A 19,863-nucleotide genomic window follows, 5' to 3' on the forward strand; every position below is an offset into this window, starting at 1 on the left:
GACCTGAAAATATAGATAAAACGTCGTAAAAATGATACACTGGTAACGTGACTTATAAATATAAAAATAGTTTGAAAAGTATCGTTCAAATGTTTTGTGATAAAATATGCCTTAAATTAAGAAATAAAATAGATCAAAGAAACATTTGACGCATTTCATTTGCTGTACATGATTTTGGATATCATTCAAAGGTGCGCCAAATGTTTCTCCAATTATTTTCCCTACTGTTACGTAAATCATTTTACAAAACTTTTGATCTACTTTTTAAAATTTATTTCTTAATTTTCCAATTTTGTTTGGGAAGCGCGATCTTATTGACGCCATATTTTCTCCGCCAGCGTCTTCTGGTCTCGAAATGTCCTAAATTTCATTTGAATGAAATCAATTTGACAGTTAAGTATCACACCAATGTAATTTCTTATGCGCAAAATAGAAGATTAACACCTCATTCGTCTTCCTAGTTTCTGTTATTCTCGAAATGTTGCAAAATTTAGTACTTGTTTCGAAAGAAGTCATTTAAAAAATCCAGTATGACACCAATGCAACTTTTTCGAAGCAAACAGACAGGTCCTGAAGAGATGAACTTTTTGACACTTCATTTACGTGGCAGCTGTTCGTGAAATATTTCAGTTTTCCTTCAAATCACTAATTAAGTTTTTCTTAATTGCCCTGATTACTTTCAAACAAGTAAACACTTTCTTAAAAAATGAGACCTCAAGACAGTCAATTTGGTACACTATTTCTCTGTTTCCAGCTCTTAGTTCAACTATGAAACTCTGCACAAAAATTCATTTTGTCATTTATGGGGCATCTAGTTTTCCCTCGTCCCAAACACTTGACCAAGAAATGAGCTTCAGCAATGAAAAACTTTATTGGGGGTTAGAACTGAAATCACAAAAAATTTAAAATCGGAATGTTTTCTTTAACTCAATCTTTGAAGATATACGAAAATTGTTGTATAACCACATATTCCAGTGTATACTGAGGTGACGAAAGTCGCGGGAAACTTCCCAATATCGTGTCGCATCTCCTTTTTCCCGGCGCAGCAACTAGATTTCACATGGATTCAACAAGTCGTTGAAAATCCCCTGTAGAAGTACTGAGTAGACTTGGCCACTGTTTCAATGTTTCGATACAGTGTATCGATACGTGGAACTGTTTCAGTGTTTCGGAACGGCTGTTGTTCACTGTTTCGAAACAGTGGTGTTTCATTCAGCCCCTGTCTCGGATAACCGCACCAGATTCGATCTCGAGCCAGACACAGAAACTGTATCGTTGTTTCAAAATAAGTCTGTTTCAGTCCACCTGCGCTTGGAACGAACTAATTGTATGGAAACAGTGATGTTTCATTCCGCTCTGTGTCGTACGAGATTCGGGCTCGGTACAGATACTAAAACACAACATAACACTTCGTGAAACACTTTCAAGAGTGTCGAAATCTTTTTGACAAGCAATCGAATGAAGCTTAAGATATACGAAAATAAAGCTTCGTTTCTAGCTGACTGTCCTATTAGGAAATGGCGTAACATCTGCTTTATAAACACAAACCAAACAATAAAACAACGCATACTATTCACATTCAAAATAATAAATATGTGAAAATCATTCGATTAAATTACACTTTTTTTTATAACGTACGCTTCTCTTTTCATTTACAGTAATCATATTAAGAAACGCAAGTAAGCCTACAACATTTTGAATAAAAAAAGGCGTAGAGTGACAGTTATTAGACATATACATAAATTTGATCTAGGTATAATTGTGAGCAGTCTGTTTGACATACCACTGATAGTGTAATGGTGAACGGGAAGGGCCGGTTAGTATGGTGGCTTTATAGTAACGGTTCGAAACACCTTGAAAGATAAAATTTTTTTCTGTTATATTTTGTTATTTATTCGAATTATTTGGCGTTATTTGTGAGTCTATAGTCACTGTGCCTATTATCCACAATGATTCCCTTTCTGTGCATGGAAATTAGCAGGATGGGTATATTACCCACACTAACGGAATGTGGGAATCCCAGTAGCAAATCCGTTGTTTCTGCAGTTTGCTCCTACCTCCAGTTCCGTTCATGATGGATCTTCTGTCTTCAGCTATGGCTGTCCTCAGCCAATTGAAAAGCGTGAAAGTCACACAACACGAAAGCAGCGCATTTGCTGCAGGAAATACGAAACTGCCAAGACGCCCAAGTGATAGTTTCATACTTTCTGCGAAATGATTAGCGCTCTCGCACCTCATTTGTGTTTATATGGACATACTTATACAGTAGACATTCAAGATGAGAAAATGTGTAGGTTTATTAGATTACAAAACACAAACTGTTTCACTGTTTCGAAACAGCGTATCGAAACATTACATTGTACTGTTTCATTTGTTCCGAAACAGTTAAGTGTGTCAGTTTGCCCATCTCTAGTACTGAGTCATGCTGCCCCTATAGCCGTCCATAGTTGCGAAAGTGTCGCCGAGCAGGATTTTGTATACGAGTTGACCTTTCGACTATGTCCCATAAATGTTCGACGGAATTCATGTCGTCTGATGTGGGTGACCAAACCATTCTCACGAATTGGCCAGAATATTCTTCAAACCTACCACGATGAATTGCGGCTCAGTGGCATGGCGTTTACTCATCCATAAGAATTCCATCGTTGTTTGGGAACATAAAGTCCACGAATGGCTGAAAATGGTCTCCAAGTAGCCGAACACAGCCATTTCCAGTTAATGATCGGTTCAGTTGCACCAAAACGACCTAGTCTATTCCATGTAAATACAACTGAAATCGGGATTCATCTGATCAGGCCGCTGTTTTCCACTCGTCTAGGGTCCCACCAATATGGCCACAAGCCGTGGAGCGACGCTGCAGGCGATGTGCTGATACACGGCCGCCTATATTAGAGGCCGGAGTCGTCAAGGTGACAACGTCGTAAGCTGTGACGTCAGTAGGCCGGCTAGCGTGACCAGCTAGTCCGAGACTGAAGTTTAGATTTCGTCGAATGCAGGCGACGTGTCAGATATAAATACGCAATCACGTATTACGCCGACTTTATGTCGGAATTACGCATTTTATTCTCGTTTCCTTGCAACGATGAACTTTTCAATAACTCACATGTGCTTCATAGCAGTATACACTCCTGGAAATTGAAATAAGAACACCATGAATTCATTGTCCCAGGAAGGGGAAACTTTATTGACACATTCCAGGGGTCAGATACATCACATGATCACACTGACAGAACCACAGGCACATAGACACAGGCAACAGAGCATGCACAATGTCGCCACTAGTACAGTGTATATCCACCTTTCGCAGCAATGCAGGCTGCTATTCTCACATGGAGACGATCGTAGAGATTCTGGATGTAGTCCTGTGGAACGGCTTGCCATGCCATTTCCACCTGGCGCCTCAGTTGGACCAGCGTTCGTGCTGGACGTGCAGACCGCGTGAGACGACGCTTCATCCAGTCCCAAACATGCTCAATGGGGGACAGATCCGGAGATCTTGCTGGCCAGGGTAGTTGACTTACACCTTCTAGAGCACGTTGGGTGGCACGGGATACATGCAGACGTGCATTGTCCTGTTGGAACAGCAAGTTCCCTTGCCGGTCTAGGAATGGTAGAACGATGGGTTCGATGACGGTTTGGATGTACCGTGCACTATTCAGTGTCCCCTCGACGATCACCAGTGGTGTACGGCCAGTGTAGGAGATCGCTCCCCACACCATGATGCCGGGTGTTGGCCCTGTGTGCCTCGGTCGTATGCAGTCCTGATTGTGGCGCTCACCTGCACGGCGCCAAACACGCATACGACCATCATTGGCACCAAGGCAGAAGCGACTCTCATCGCTGAAGACGACACGTCTCCATTCGTCCCTCCATTCACGCCTGTCGCGACACCACTGGAGGCGGGCTGCACGATGTTGGGGCGTGAGCGGAAGACGGCCTAACGGTGTGCGGGACCGTAGCCCAGCTTCATGGAGACGGTTGCGAATGGTCCTCGCCGATACCCCAGGAGCAACAGTGTCCCTAATTTGCTGGGAAGTGGCGGTGCGGTCCCCTACGGCACTGCGTAGGATCCTACGGTCTTGGCGTGCATCCGTGCGTCGCTGCGGTCCGGTCCCAGGTCGAGGTCGACGGGCACGTGCACCTTCCGCCGACCACTGGCGACAACATCGATGTACTGTGGAGACCTCACGCCCCACGTGTTGAGCAATTCGGCGGTACGTCCACCCGGCCTCCCGCATGCCCACTATACGCCCTCGCTCAAAGTCCGTCAACTGCACATACGGTTCACGTCCACGCTGTCGCGGCATGCTACCAGTGTTAAAGACTGCGATGGAGCTCCGTATGCCACGGCAAACTGGCAGACACTGACGGCGGCGGTGCACAAATGCTGCGCAGCAAGCGCCATTCGACGGCCAACACCGCGGTTCCTGGTGTGTCCGCTGAGCCGTGCGTGTGATCATTGCTTGTACAGCCCTCTCGCAGTGTCCGGAGCAAGTATGGTGGGTCTGACACACCGGTGTCAACGTGTTCTTTTTTCCATTTCCAGGAGTGTATTATGACGTTTCTTACCCGAGATTTGGAGATACAAGTTCAGCAAACAATTTTGTGAGGTGCCTACTAACATTATTTGCAGACTTGCAATTATTTCAGTCTGTTATGTGAAATGCATTATCATGTTCCTTCCTATATAAATGACAAACTAATATAAAAGTTTCTGACAGCTGCAACATATCTTTCACACCTTTGTATATGACGGTGGCATAATAATAATAATTTTTAACGAACGTTTTGTGTATTGTTCATTAGTATGTTAGATTTTTTTTTTAAATCACAGGTCATACACAATCTATTTAAATACTTTCACACATCTTTCTGAGTCAGAATGAACTGGTGACCTTGCTGTAGGATTTGCATAAGAAGCATGACTGAAATTTATCAGTGCATTAAAGTTTATTTCATAGTGGCCACTTCCTCCTTGCCAGTACTAATCAGAGCATTTAAGGACTGAGGATGTGGGTAAGAAAGAAGTTTCATAATTTTGTGTCAAAAATTATGTAATGCTTTTAATTTTCTTTTAACTCCCTCCTTCTTGGAACATATTAAATGATCATTTTGGAGTTTGGTATAATTATTTAACAAAATGTTACACATAATGGAAACCAGCTTTTTGTAGATATCACTAAGTGACCTGCCACAGAGACATGAATCTGTTACAAATATTTGCAGAGAAACATGTGATTCAACTCCTTGGCCAACCAGATTGAGTAGTAACTGCTTTTAATTTTGACAAGTGAGGAATTTTGTTTCATACTCTTCAGATATTAAAAGCTGCATAATTGTATATACAAAAGTGCCAATTTCCACAACAATATCTGATGGTACAGTCAATCCACTTCGGATATTTTTCTGTGGTGTGTGTGTCTAAAACAAAATCAGTGCATGTTGTACAACTGAGCAATTGTGTTGTTTTGTGTGCTGCATAACGACAAACATACAGAAGCACAGATTGGTGTACATCAACATTTTCATTGCCTATGTTGTTCAAAACTCTTACAAACGGATTCACGTCAACATCCGTTTAAATACCTGGGTTACAGAAACATTGTAGTTTTCACCCGATAATTGACAATACCTACTAAACCGTGATTCCAAATTATCAATTTGTAGTTTTCCCGTCAGAAGATACTGCACCCCTACACCACTGAAAGAATATTCAACAACTTCTGAAATAACATAAGTCCAGTATAGCATAATTACACTCAGGGCCGGCCTTAGCCATCCAGGTGCCCCGGGCGAGTCGTCCAGTTGGCGCCCTTTATTGTATAAATAGCGAACCTGGCAGTGCTTTGCAACACGGTATTTGACTGTTTTCTAGAAATCGTCTTAAGTGGTTAATGGCGTCATCTTATGATCATAACATGGTTTTTTCCATCGTAAATTTGAGTATTTTATTTTTTTAAATGGAAATGAAATACAAATAATCTGAAAGCCCGCTAAGACGCTCCAAGTGAGTCTTGTGTAGCCTGTGACGTCAGTCCAGCATGCTGCTGTCGCTGCTGTAACAGTCAGTATAGCAGTGATATATTGTTTGGGCATTCACGTTTTGGGAAATTGTCTAAAAATATTGCGTAGTACTGCACTGAACATCTACAAAAACTCCAGAAAATTGTTTTTGCGTGTTCCAAACAAAGAAAAGATGCGTAAAATGTGGTTGAAACAGGCTCGTATATCCCAAATATTTCTTTTCTTTTCTGAAGCACCCCTGTACTGAGATTAGCGACGTATGTTGAATGAGACTGAATAATATTTTAGTTTCGCGAAATGGGTGATTGTAAATTGTAATATTTTTTTTTTACATGCGTTTAGTATGTGGCGCCCCTTGGGCCCCGGCGCCCTGGGCGACCGCCCGGGTCGCCCCACCCTAAAGCCGGCGCTGATTACACTGAAATGTCAGATAAAACAAACACCGCGAAAGTACGTAAACAACTGCTTCCGTTCGCTACCTTATAGCCACAGCCATGCGGTAGGCCTTGTAACGTTGCCACATTTCAGTCCTCCGGCCTCTAATACAGGCGGCCGTGGCTGATAGCAAAGGCAATCGCATCAGCCATCTGCTGCCATAACCCATTAACAAGTTTCTCCTCGCTGTCCCAACGGATACGCTCGTCGTACATCTCATACTGATTTCTGCAATTATTTCACCCAATGTTGATTGTGTGTTAGCGCCGACAACCTTACACAAACGCCACTGCTCTCGCTCGTTAAGCGACGGCCGTCGGCCGCTGAGTTGTCCATGGTATTCTCGGCATACTCTTGCCACTGTGGATATCGAAGTACTGAATTCCCTAACGATTTCCGATATGGAATGTCCCATGCACATAGCTACAATTACCATTCCACGTTCATTGTCTGTTAATTCCCGCCGCACAGCCATAATCACGTCGGAAGCGTTTTCACATGAATCGCCTTGAGTACAAATGACGGTTCCGCCGATGCACAGCCCTTTTATACCTTCTGTATGCGACACTACCGCCATTTGTATGTGCTCGTATTACTGTCCTATCTGAGTGTGCTGAGGTGGTCTCAAAAGTGAGGGCACGTCTGTTGTCGGACAATACATGCTTGTAGGTAGAAAATCTTTGTACATTTGCTGAAACAAGTGGAGCTTGCACTTTGATATTTTCCTTTTGTTTTGTAAACGAATCTCAAAAATACGCACACGAGTACTGACTTTTCAGAAATGGGTATAATGTTTGGTACAAGGTAGATATTTTTGTTTTAATACCTTTACGAGGTGCATTCAAGTTCTAAGGCCTCCGATTTTTTTCTCTGGACTGGAAAGAGATAGAAACATGCGCATTGTTTTAAAATGAGGCCGCGTTCATTGTCAATACTTCACAGAGATGGCAGCACCGTACAGCAGATGGAATTTTACCGCCAGTGGCGAGAATGAGAACTGTTTTAAATACTTAAAATGGCGACGTTTTCCTTACTTGAACAGCGTGCAATCATTCGTTTTCTGAATTTGCGTGCTGTGAAACCAATTGAAATTCATCGACAGTTGAAGGAGACATGTAGTGATGGAGTTATGGATTTGTCAAAAGTGCGTTCATGGGTGCGACAGTTTAATGAAGGCAGAACATCGTGTGACAACAAACCGAAACAACCTCGGGCTCTCACAAGCCGGTCTGACGACATGATCGAGAAAGTGGAAAGAATTGTTTTGGGGGATCGCCGAATAACTGTTGAACAGATCGCCTCCAGAGTTGGCATTTTTGTGGGTTCTGTGCACACAATCCTGCATGACGACCTGAAAATGCGAAAAGTGTCATCCAGGTGGGTGCCACAAATGCTGACGGACGACCACATGGCTGCCCGTGTGGCATGTTGCCAAGCAATATTGACGTGCAACGACAGCATGAATGGGACTTTCTTTTCGTCGGTTGTGACAATGGATGAGACGTGGATGTCATTTTTCAATCCAGAAACAAAGCGCTAGTCAACTCAATGGAAGCACACAGATTCACCGCCACCAAAAAAATTTCGGGTAACCGCCAGTGCTGAAAAAATGATGGTGCCCATGTCCTGGGACAGCGAGGGCGTAATCCTTACCCATTGCGTTCCAAAGGGCACTACGGTAACAGGTGCATGCTACGAAAATGTTTTGAAGAACAAATTCCTTCCTGCACTGCAACAAAAACGTCCGGGAAGGGCTGCGCGTGTGCTGTTTCACTAAGAAAACGCACCCGCACATCGAGCTAACGTTACGCAACAGTTTCTTCGTTATACCAACTTTGAAGTGATTCCTCATGCTCCCTACTCACCTGACCTGGCTCCTAGTGACTTTTCGCTTTTTCCAACAATGAAAGACACTCTCCGTGGCCGCACATTCACCAGCCGTGCTGCTATTGCCTCAGCGATTTTCCATTGGTCTAAACAGACTCCTAAAGAAGCCTTCGTCGCTGCCATGGAATCATGGCGTCAGCGTTGCGAAAAATGTGTACGTCTGCAGGGCGATTCCGTCGAGAAGTAACGCCAGTTTCATCGATTTCGGGTGAGTAGTTAATTAGAAAAAAAATAGGAGGCCTTAGAACTTGAATGCACCTCGTACATAGTACAAGTTTACAACAGCAAGCAACGTGACAATGTCAATAAGCAGATAAGTCACCAATTTATTTACTACATTTACGAATAGGTTCCTGAACAGATACGTTTTTCCTAGAAATGTGTGCGTTGTTTGTTTTTGCCAACATTAAAAGAATGAACTGTTTCAAGAATGGACGTTAAACACAAACATGTAAAAATTAAATAAAATGTTAAAACTATACAGTTTTATGTTAATCATGATCCTACAGGTTGTGCATGGGTGGGAACACGGTCTAGTTCCCATATAAATTGGGCTGAACATCGATGTTAAGGCATGTGGTATCGGTTTAAAAGAAAAAAAAAGTGAAAATGTTATCCATACAAAATGTTTAACAGCAAGGAAACAATTAGTTGAAAGAATAGGGCTTACGACGGTATTAACAAAAAATAACAAAAATTGCGGGAAAACGTACAATATGAGGACGTAATAACAGGTTCTACTGCAATTACTATACTGCTAGCTCATTAATACATATAACATTGACCAGGTACTAAAGTGCACTGTAAAAACTAAAGACCTAAATGATGAGCAGATAACTCTTTTCCACAACATTTCTAAATCACTGGTATGGGGGAAGTGTTTTACCCCTACCGATGTGATAACGTTCCTGAACCAAAGAATTCACCAGATTCATAGCTGTTGTGTCTCACTGACAAAGTGCTTTAGGTAAGAAAGAAGTCAGCATATGGCAACTTGGTGAAAAAAATACTTCACTCTTTGAACCAAACAATATGAACTGAAGTTGTGCCTTTTCGATAACAGAGGTAAAGATTAGCACAACAGAAAAAAATGTGGTACAGTATAAAGCAAAAGATGCTGAATATTAGAGCATAGAACTTTAGACAACAGCAGATGAAATTAAAGAAAATAAAAACTTCGCCATTGCAGTACTGCAGAGAAACTCGTGCCATTGAAGCCTCATAAGAAATTGGTGCTAGTAGTTGTAACATAACCCGTATGCTGCTGAGAATTCGACCAGATTAAAGTTTGAGAGGTACAATGTAAGAGTTGGCTTGGCTGAGGCATGCCGTTGAGGCATATGACAGAAGGGGCTTTCACTGTCATTCACGCGCTCGCCTACAAAGGAACGACCAGTGACAGATAAACGATGGTTTTTCTTGAGGAAGTTGATGGCCAGGGTGAGCTTCTGGTCAATAGGAAGTATGGTTCAATGTGTAAGACGTGGGCAATGGCGGTGTTTACTTCATTTTGGAAGATGGCGATATTTAAATATTTCTTAACTCTGTAATAATTCGATGGTTCATCATAGAACAGTTACAAAGATGACAGAGTACTCACGACACTGAGTCCCACCTTTAGAGACATTACTATTATAATTATCGTAAAAACTATACACGTTAAGTGATCATCGTAAACAAATTTGAGTGTTCTTACAAATGTCGTTAAATGAGTAACTGTTGAACTTTTCATAGTACTGGGCGATAGCTTAGGGCTTTAGCTATCTTTCACGAAAGCCACACATTTATACATATTTTATTTATGGATTTTTTCGTTTTTATATATTTCTTATTACCGTATGTGAAGATTTCAGACCATCGTATTCTCCAAAGTTAAAACAAAAAATGAATGCAGTATGGCAATTCTAATATCTCGCCATTACATTACCTTATTACACTTGTCTTGATCATTAACTGTTTGCTGATTTATTTGACTAAAAGTTAGTTTGGCCAGTATTAAAAGTAGTTGCAACTTAAAAATGGGGTATTGTCCACAAAATTTGATACCATTGGATAAGTTTTAACGTATATTTTTTGTTATTTGTCATAAATGTATATGCACCAGATCTGTGATTATTTATGACTACAGTTTTAGTACAGAATATTGTGTTTGGACTGTACAGAACCAGAAGAAAGTGAACATTTATTTAAATCATGTGCCTAATTTGTATCTTTGTTATTACTCAAATGGTTTCCATTTTCTAAATTTAAGTAAACTGTGCATGTTCTTGGTAGGAAAACACTAGTTCTGACTGGCGAGAACGGCGAGGTGATTGGGCATTCTGGCTCACTGAGTGGCTCTTGGGAGCAAGGAAGGACTCAGGGGAAGCTGAGTTTGCAGACTGTGTCGAGCTGCCAGATGGGTTCAGTAGTCAAGATTTGTGCAGGACAGTCTTCAGGTAACACTTGGTTTGCCTGAAAAAGCGGTAAAAGCTTTATTTTGGGTGGAAAGTGACCACGCGAATACTTTAAGATTCGTTCGTACTTATAAAACTTCCGAGCCAGTGGGTCAAATTTTGAGAGCTGACTGGACCTTTGACATTATTGTGAGTATTAGACGATATACAGGATTGAACTTCATAACTTATTTCGATTGCACTCTTGGAATTCAAACCAAATACACTCCTGGAAATGGAAAAAAGAACACATTGACACCGGTGTGTCAGACCCACCATACTTGCTCCGGACACTGCGAGAGGGCTGTACAAGCAATGATCACACGCACGGCACAGCGGACACACCAGGAACCGCGGTGTTGGCCGTCGAATGGCGTTAGCTGCGCAGCATTTGTGCACCGCCGCCGTCAGTGTCAGCCAGTTTGCCGTGGCATACGGAGCTCCATCGCAGTCTTTAACACTGGTAGCATGCCGCGACAGCGTGGACGTGAACCGTATGTGCAGTTGACGGACTTTGAGCGAGGGCGTATAGTGGGCATGCGGGAGGCCGGGTGGACGTACCGCCGAATTGCTCAACACGTGGGGCGTGAGGTCTCCACAGTACATCGATGTTGTCGCCAGTGGTCGGCGGAAGGTGCACGTGCCCACCGACCTGGGACCGGACCGCAGTGACGCACGGATGCACGCCAAGACCGTAGGATCCTACGCAGTGCCGTAGGGGACCGCACCGCCACTTCCCAGCAAATTAGGGACACTGTTGCTCCTGGGGTATCGGCGAGGACCATTCGCAACCGTCTCCATGAAGCTGGGCTACGGTCCCGCACATCGTTAGGCCGTCTTCCGCTCACGCCCCAACATCGTGCAGCCCGCCTCCAATGGTGTCGCGACAGGCGTGAATGGAGGGACGAATGGAGTCGTGTCGTCTTCAGCGATGAGAGTCGCTTCTGCCTTGGTGCCAATGATGGTCGTATGCGTGTTTGGCGCCGTGCAGGTGAGCGCCACAATCAGGACTGCATACGACCGAGGCACACAGGGCCAACACCCGGCATCATGGTGTGGGGAGCGATCTCCTACACTGGCCGTACACCACTGGTGATCGTCGAGGGGACACTGAATAGTGCACGGTACATCCAAACCGTCATCGAACCCATCGTTCTACTATTCCTAGACCGGCAAGGGAACTTGCTGTTCCAACAGGACAATGCACGTCCGCATGTATCCCGTACCACCCAACGTGCTCTAGAAGGTGTAAGTCAACTACCCTGGCCAGCAAGATCTCCGGATCTGTCCCCCATTGAGCATGTTTGGGACTGGATGAAGCGTCGTCTCACGCGGTCTGCACGTCCAGCACGAACGCTGGTCCAACTGAGGCGCCAGGTGGAAATGGCATGGCAAGCCGTTCCACAGGACTACATCCAGCATCTCTACGATCGTCTCCATGTGAGAATAGCAGCCTGCATTGCTGCGAAAGGTGGATATACACTGTACTAGTGGCGACATTGTGCATGCTCTGTTGCCTGTGTCTATGTGCCTGTGGTTCTGTCAGTGTGATCATGTGATGTATCTGACCGCAGGAATGTGTCAATGAAGTTTCCCCTTCCTGGGACAATGAATTCACGGTGTTCTTATTTCAATTTCCAGGAGTGTAGAATGCGAGGATCTACTCATGAATTCACACATATTGATATGTTGAGTGCCATAAGTGGGCTTTATGAGTTGGCGTGCAAGTTGTGTTTAGTTAATCAACTGAAGCTCTGTTTTTTGTGCACTGGCGATGTATGGATAGCACCTGGGGATTATGCTACCATTCTACACTGAAGAGCCAAAGCAACGTGCCTAATATCATGTTGGGCCCCCGCAATCACGCAGAAGTGTTACAACATGATGTGGCATGGACCTGACTAATTTCTGGAGTAGTGCTGGAGGGAAATGACACCATGAATCTTGCAGGGCTGTCCATAAATCCGTAAGAACACGAGGAGGCTGAGATCTCTTCTGAACAGAAAGTTGCAAGGCATCCCACATATGCTCAATAATGTTCATGTCTGGGGTGTTTGGTGGCCAGCGGAAGAGTTTCAACTCAGAAGAGTGTTCCTGGAACCATTCTGTTGCAATTATGGTTGTGTGGGGTGTCGCATTGTCCTGCTGGAATTGCCCAAGCCTGTCGGAATACACAACGGACATCAACAGATGCAGTTCGTCAGACAGAATGCTTATGTATGTGTCACCTGTCAGAGTCGTATCAGGGGTCCCCTATCGCTCCAACTACACACACCCCACACCATTACAGAGCCTCCACCAACTTGAACAGTCCCGTGCTGACATGCAGGGTCCATGGATTTTTGAGGTCGTCTCCATACCCATACACTTTCATCCGCTCGATACAATTTGAAACGAGACTTGTCCGACCAGGCAACATGTCTGCAGTCATCAACAGTCCAATGTCGATGTTGACAGGCCCAGGCGAGGCGTAAAGCTTTGTGTCGTGCAGTTATCAAGGATACACGAGTGGGCCTTCGGCTCCGAAAGCCCATATTGATGATGTTTCGTTGAATGGTCCGCACGCTGACACTTGTTGATGGCCCGACCCTGAAATCTGCAGCAATTTGCGGAAGGGTTGTACTTCTGTCATGTCGAATGATTCTCTTCAGTCGTCGTTGGTCCAGCTCTTGCAGTATACTTTTCCGACGGTAGCGATGTCAGGGATTTGATGTTTTACGGGATTCTTGATATTCACGGTACACTCGTGAAATAATCTTACTGGAAACTCCCAACTTCATCGGTACCTTGTAGATGTTGTGTCCCATCACTCGTGCGCCGACTTGAACACCACGTTCAAACTCACTTAAATCTTTATAACCTGCCATTGTAGCGACAGCAACCGATCTAACAGCTGCGCCAGGCATTTGTTGTTTTCTATAGGCATTTCCGACCACAGCGCCGTATTCTGCCCGTTTACATACCTCTGTATTTGAATCCTCATGGATATACCAGTTTCTTTGGCGCTTCCGTGTATTTACGCATATAAGCAAGCTTCACTGCATTTGAGAATCATCTTGTTTCACATTTTAATGGTTTATTGTAGGACCACCATTTTTAACAGTTTCTATGTTTGACTGACTGAATAAAATAGTTCATCCAATTTAAACCTTTTGCTGACAATTATACATTAGAATAAAACGTTTTTATTTTTTCTATTACTGAGTTTCATTGCATCTTGTTTCACTTAACAGACTGCATTACCTGACAATGCTTAGATATTTAGACGTCAGGATCACAGGTGTAAGCCTTTTTCTGCGAGTTTAGCTACTGGGCATGAAAGCAGACATGTATGGCCTGACCTTACGACTATGTCAAGCTACATTTCTAAATAGAGCCACGCATTGCTCAAGTACTGTCGATATAGGCAAGTAGCACATTCACAATCTTACGTATCCTTCCCTGACCCATGCTGGACAGATAGGACTAGTGTGTCTAATCTACAAATAAATTTGGATTTCCAAATGCACCAGCGGCAAGGACTTTTGAAGTGGTCGTTAACATTTCGGGAGGTATAATTGCTTTTCCCGTCACTGTGTCGTGCTTCGTTAATTCATCTTGCACAAAGGCCCAATAAGAAATTGAACCATCTCTGCTCTTCCTCAGATGACTCTGATACGAATATTCGTCACTAAAGCTTTTCGAAGAAATGTCAAGCGTCCTCACTGCTCCGCCAGCGAATTCAATTTCCTCTCTAAATGACCGTTTTACTCTTTCCGTACCGTTCATTGCCGTGGTGTAGCCACAGAGAAAGCAAGAAATGCTGATTTCCTTCTAGCACTCACCACCGCGACAGTCTGTTCTCTGTATGTGCAGTAGTGATGTGCACTTTGTGGCATGTCTGACCGCAAGCGGCTTTTCAGTTCGCTTTAGCATAAGAGATTAATGAAAGTATAAATGGGCACAAATATGCGTGTGTCTGTCATTAGGATAACCAATCTCAATCTGGCCATTTCGCTCTCCTAGCAGGTATTTTCACTTCTTGAGCAGGTGACAGAACAAAAAGGTGTGGCAGGGAAGGGATACGTGCCCTACTGAATGTTGGTACAATACATTTTAAATATGACAAAAATAATTGAAAACAGACAAATATGAAAATGTTTGCAAATGCATTTCTTCTAACAGTTAAACTCTTTGATAAGCCGTTGTCAGAGTCCGGCGCATGAAGTGAACGAATTGAGACTGAGGCAGAGTTCCGACACGGCTTTCTGCGAACAAATACTGCATGGGCTACACATCTCCACTGCCTGATAAAAATGTTAAGCACCCATGAGGGGAGGCAGAAACGAAATGAAACATTGCGGGTTGAAAGCGTATGTTATGTTATTTCAGTGATTACAATATCCAGTCATATTTACATAGAACGTGGCCAAACGACCCCGTTTATCAGTATGACTTTGCACCCTCCATGACACGGATCCCTGCACTAATTAGGTTAGGTTGTCATAAAACAGTTGTATCGTTTCCTGAGTCAACCTGGCCCAAGACTGTTGTAACTGATCCTTGATATCCTCGATATTTGCAATGGGATGGAGTTTACATCCAAGCTGATTCCACACATTTTCAACCGGGGCTGTTGATCTTATTGGCCATACGAATACCTCAGTATCACGCAGACGCTTCACAGGAATCCTTGTCACGTGTGGACAAGCATTGTCCTGTTGAAAAATGGCGTCACCATACTGTCGTATGAGAGGTAATACAAGAACACGGAGGATGTCCATTGTCATCAGAGATCCCTCAATTACTATCACCCATGATCTGCCCCATGACTCCCCACACCCTGACACCAGGAGTAAAACTGTTGTGCCTCTCCAAAACATAGGAAGAATGTGACCCCTCTCGTGGTCGCCACCATAATCACCAATGATAGTCATCTGTGGTACTGCAGAACCATGATTCATCGCTGGACACATTGTAAAGCTATTCATCAGCAGTCCATGTTTCCCAGTCACAGCATCATTCCAAATGTACGCTACACTGGAATCGTAATTCCATATTCCGGAAGCTGCTAGTGTGAGACCATTGTTGTGGGACGACACAGAATGCTCCAGGGAGTCCGTTGCTTGTTTCTGACAAGGGAACCTCCCCATCGCACCCCTCTCAGATTTAGTTATAAGTTGGCACAGTGGATAGGCCTTGAAAAACTGAACACTGATCAATCGAGAAAACAGGAAGAAGTTGTGTGGAACTATGAAAAAAATTAGTAAAATATACAAACTGAGTTATCCATGAGAAGATAGGCAATATCAAGGACACTGGCAGTCAAGGAGCGCCGTGGTCCCGTGGTTAGCGAGAGCAGCTACGGAACGGGAGGTCCTAGGTTCAAGTCTTCCCTGAGTGATAAGTTTAATTTTTTATTTTCAGTTTATGTGACAAACTCTTATGTTTTCATCACTTTTTTGTGAGTGATTATCACATCCACAAGAAAACCTAAATCGGGCAAGGTAGAAGAATCTTTTCACCCATTCGCCAAGTGTACAAGTTAGGTGGGTCGACAACATATTCCTGTCATGTGACGCACATGCCGTCACCAGTGTCGTACAGAATATATCAGACGTGTTTTCCTGTGGGGGAATCGGTTGACCTATGACCTTGCGATCAAATGTTTTCGGTTCCCATTGGAGAGGCACGTCCTTTCGTCTACTAATCGCACGGGTTTGCGGTGCGGTCGCAAAACACAGACACTAAACTTATTGCAGTGAACAGAGACGTCAGTGAACGAACGGACAGATCATAACTTTGCGAAAATGAAGAAAGTAAAATTTTCAGTCGAGGGAAGACTTGAACCAAGGACCTCTCATTCCGCAGCTACTCACGCTAACCACGGGACCACGGCGCTCCTTAGGTCAGAGCCTCCTCGATGTTACCTATCTTCCACATGGACTACTCAGTTTGTATATTTTACTAATTTTTTTCACGGTTCCACACAACTTCTTCCTGTTTTCTCGATTGGTCTGTGTTCAGTTTTTCAAGGCCTATCCACTGTGCCAACTTATAACTAAATCTGAGGGGGGTGCGATGGGGAGGTTCCCTTGTGAGTGGTAGGCGCAGATGTGAATGGATAACGACTTGCTTGGTGCACAATACAGCAAATCTCTCCTGTGTTCAGACTTGGTCGACTGGTACCTCGAGGACGAGTATACGTGCCCTCAAATTTCCATGAAGTCCAACATCGCGCCACTCTGATCCCCACAAATCTGAATATTGCACGAATTGACCGTCCAACCAAAAGTATACCCAGAATGAGTTTCCCTTTCAAACTCTTTCAGGAGCTGACAACACTGACTCCATGTCCTTCACAGTAATCACTCAACGTCCGACGCTGTTCACGCAACTTATATATCAACCAGGCCTGGTAACAACACTAAACATGAACAACATTGATGCACTCTGGTGGCTGTTCCACATGCCACAGAGAATTGTAGCTTTAATCATTTACATACCTGCTGATAAAGTGTACGTGTATGAAATTACACTTACAGTCACCATGTTATCTGCGTAATTCAGTTTTTTTTTTTATCAGACATTGTAGATGAATAGCAGCAGTGAAGCATCAAAGGCTGTTGAATCTGTGGGAATTGTGATGTGCTGTGTCTATCTTCAGTGGAATACGGCTAAAATCTGTTGCATCCCACCAGCAATATAAACAGTGCGTTTCGGGAGACAAATTTTCTCAAAACGACAGTGCAAAAGAAGTTCTATCAATATTTGAATGAATACTTTAACAATACGAGGGTAAGTCAATTATTATCTGCAGTTTAGTTATATTCCGATAATACTGTCGTTTTACATTGATGACGCATGCTTTGTTTATTTGTTGTTATATCGTTGCAATTTTAAAGCTGCTGGGTTAGTTTCGTTATCGCTGCCGGCCTGTTAATCATGGCTGCTCCGCTGTCTATTTGCACCAAAGAAGAGCAACGTTCAGTGATCCGTTTTTTGTGGTCGGAAGGTGTATCAGGGGTCGAAATTCATCGAAGACTTTTGGACAGTACGGGAACAGCGTTTTGCCACAACGGAGTGTCTATGAATGGATTGAAAAATTCCAAAATGGTCGTACAAGTGTTACGCACGATGAAGGAGCTGGACGACCGTTTACCGCCACAAATGAAGAAACCGTTGAGCGTTCACGTGAAATGATTCTCTTAGACAGCCGATTAACTACTTACGAAGTGGCACATTGTCCACAAATTAGTCACGGTTCTGCCTTCAAAATCATCCACAACAGACTTGGGTTTCATAAAGTTTGTGCAAGATGGGTCCCAAAACAACTCACACAGTTGCATAAACAAACGTGCTTGGACAGTTGCAAAAAACATTCGGATCGCTATGGTAATGAGGGGGACAACTTCTTAGACAGGATCATTACTGGTGACGAAACATGGATCCATCATTACGAGCCGGAGAGTAAATGGCAGAGTATGAAGTGTAAACACCCAAATTCGCCATGCAATAAAAAGTTCAAGACTCAACCGTCCGCGGGAAAACTGATGCTTACGGTTTTATGGGACGCACAAGGTCCAGTACTGGAACATTATGGGGAAAGGGGCACAACAATAAACAGTGTACGTTACAGCGAGATGCTTACTGCCAGGCTAAAGCCTGCAATTCGAAGCAAACACTGAGGATTGCTGTCAAAAGGTGTTGTGCTGTTGCACGACAATGCCCATCCGCATACTGCTGCCCACACTGCTGAAACGCTCCAGAAACTCAAATTTGAAGTACTGGATCATCCTCCATATAGTCCTGATCTTACCCTTCTGACTTTCACTTGTTTGGTCCACTCAAACAGGCATTAAGGGGCCGTCGATTTGCCTCCGACGAAGCAGTGAAAGAAGCGGTGCATTCCTGGCTCAGGGCTCAACTGAGAACCTTCTTTTATGAGGGCATCAGGAAGCTTGTACAACGATGGACCAAGTGCGTTGAAATGCAAGGAGACTATGTCCAAAAGTGATGTTATTGTAAGTTTCCTATTTGATTACAATAAAATTTTATAACTACTTTGCGGATAATAATTGACTTACCCTCGTAGATTCATCCTCTCTCCTAGGTATGGACAACTATCACTTTGCATAATTTTGAAAGACATTTTGTAATGAAGCGCTGAAGTTTCTAATGAAGTGCTGAAGCGTTCCAGAATAAGTGACTGTACCTTGCAGGATGCAAATGAGGGCTGATGGAAATGTAAAACTGAGACGTACCTACATTGAGTAGGCCTGCCTCTTGTGGTGCAAACAGACCTTTGGCTAGGACAGATCGTACGACAAAAGGGGCCATCGCTCAAAAACTATTGCTTTTTCTATACATACGTTTCAGGACTTTTTTCTAGTTTTGACCGATGTGTACTATTGCCTGTACGATCATGCGACGTTTTGTGTAGTGTATACGTCGGTCCTACGGCTTATCTTAAACTTCGTACAGACATTGTGAAATTCAGAATTGAAAGAGAACTCAGCTATGTCGACAACAGGCAAACACAGAGGGACAACATTATAAAATAAGCTGGAGAAATATGGATATCTGCAGCTGAAAATTGTTAAGTCATGCAAGAGACCTTCATTCAACAGTGCATCTCAAAATAGCTGTTGAATATTGATATTGTTCGTTTTGGACAATTATAGGTCACATGAACATTAAATTCCATATTTTTCTTTATTCATTCATATCATAGCAATCTTCAAATACGGTAATATAATACAAACAACAATAGTGATAACATTGAAAAAAGCTGCCATACCTTCTTTCGTAGCTGCTGTCAAATGTTCAACCAAGTCCCGTCCACACTCTTCGACCAACTGGAACATGCGCTTCATCTTACCGGAGGTGAAACCTGGTGTCATCACACTACGTAATGTCTTCCACCTGTCGAAGGAGACTCGTCTTTACTCTACTTCCATATGTACCTCACCAGATTGTACAGGGTGCTTCAAAGTGAGTATACAGGTTTTAGGGCTTTGCAGCATTCGTTACTTTCAATATACAGGGTGATTCAAAAAGAATACCACAACTTTAGGAATTTAAAACTCTGCAACGACAAAAG

The 19,863-nt window shown here is 43.4% G+C and overlaps 1 protein-coding gene across 1 annotated transcript in view; it reads right to left on the bottom strand.

Moving 5' to 3' along the window:
* LOC126100839 (cytochrome P450 6j1-like) overlaps positions 1–19,863 on the bottom strand; it is a 101,020-nt gene that overhangs the window by 39,772 nt on the left and 41,385 nt on the right. The window contains exon 3 of the mRNA XM_049911492.1: positions 19,561–19,685. Within this exon, the coding sequence (XP_049767449.1) occupies positions 19,561–19,685 (125 nt within the window). The remainder of the gene's footprint in view (positions 1–19,560; positions 19,686–19,863) is intronic.

The sequence above is a fragment of the Schistocerca cancellata genome, chromosome 9 (genome assembly GCF_023864275.1).
Source record: "Schistocerca cancellata isolate TAMUIC-IGC-003103 chromosome 9, iqSchCanc2.1, whole genome shotgun sequence".
In the NCBI taxonomy this organism is placed as follows: domain Eukaryota; kingdom Metazoa; phylum Arthropoda; class Insecta; order Orthoptera; family Acrididae; genus Schistocerca; species Schistocerca cancellata.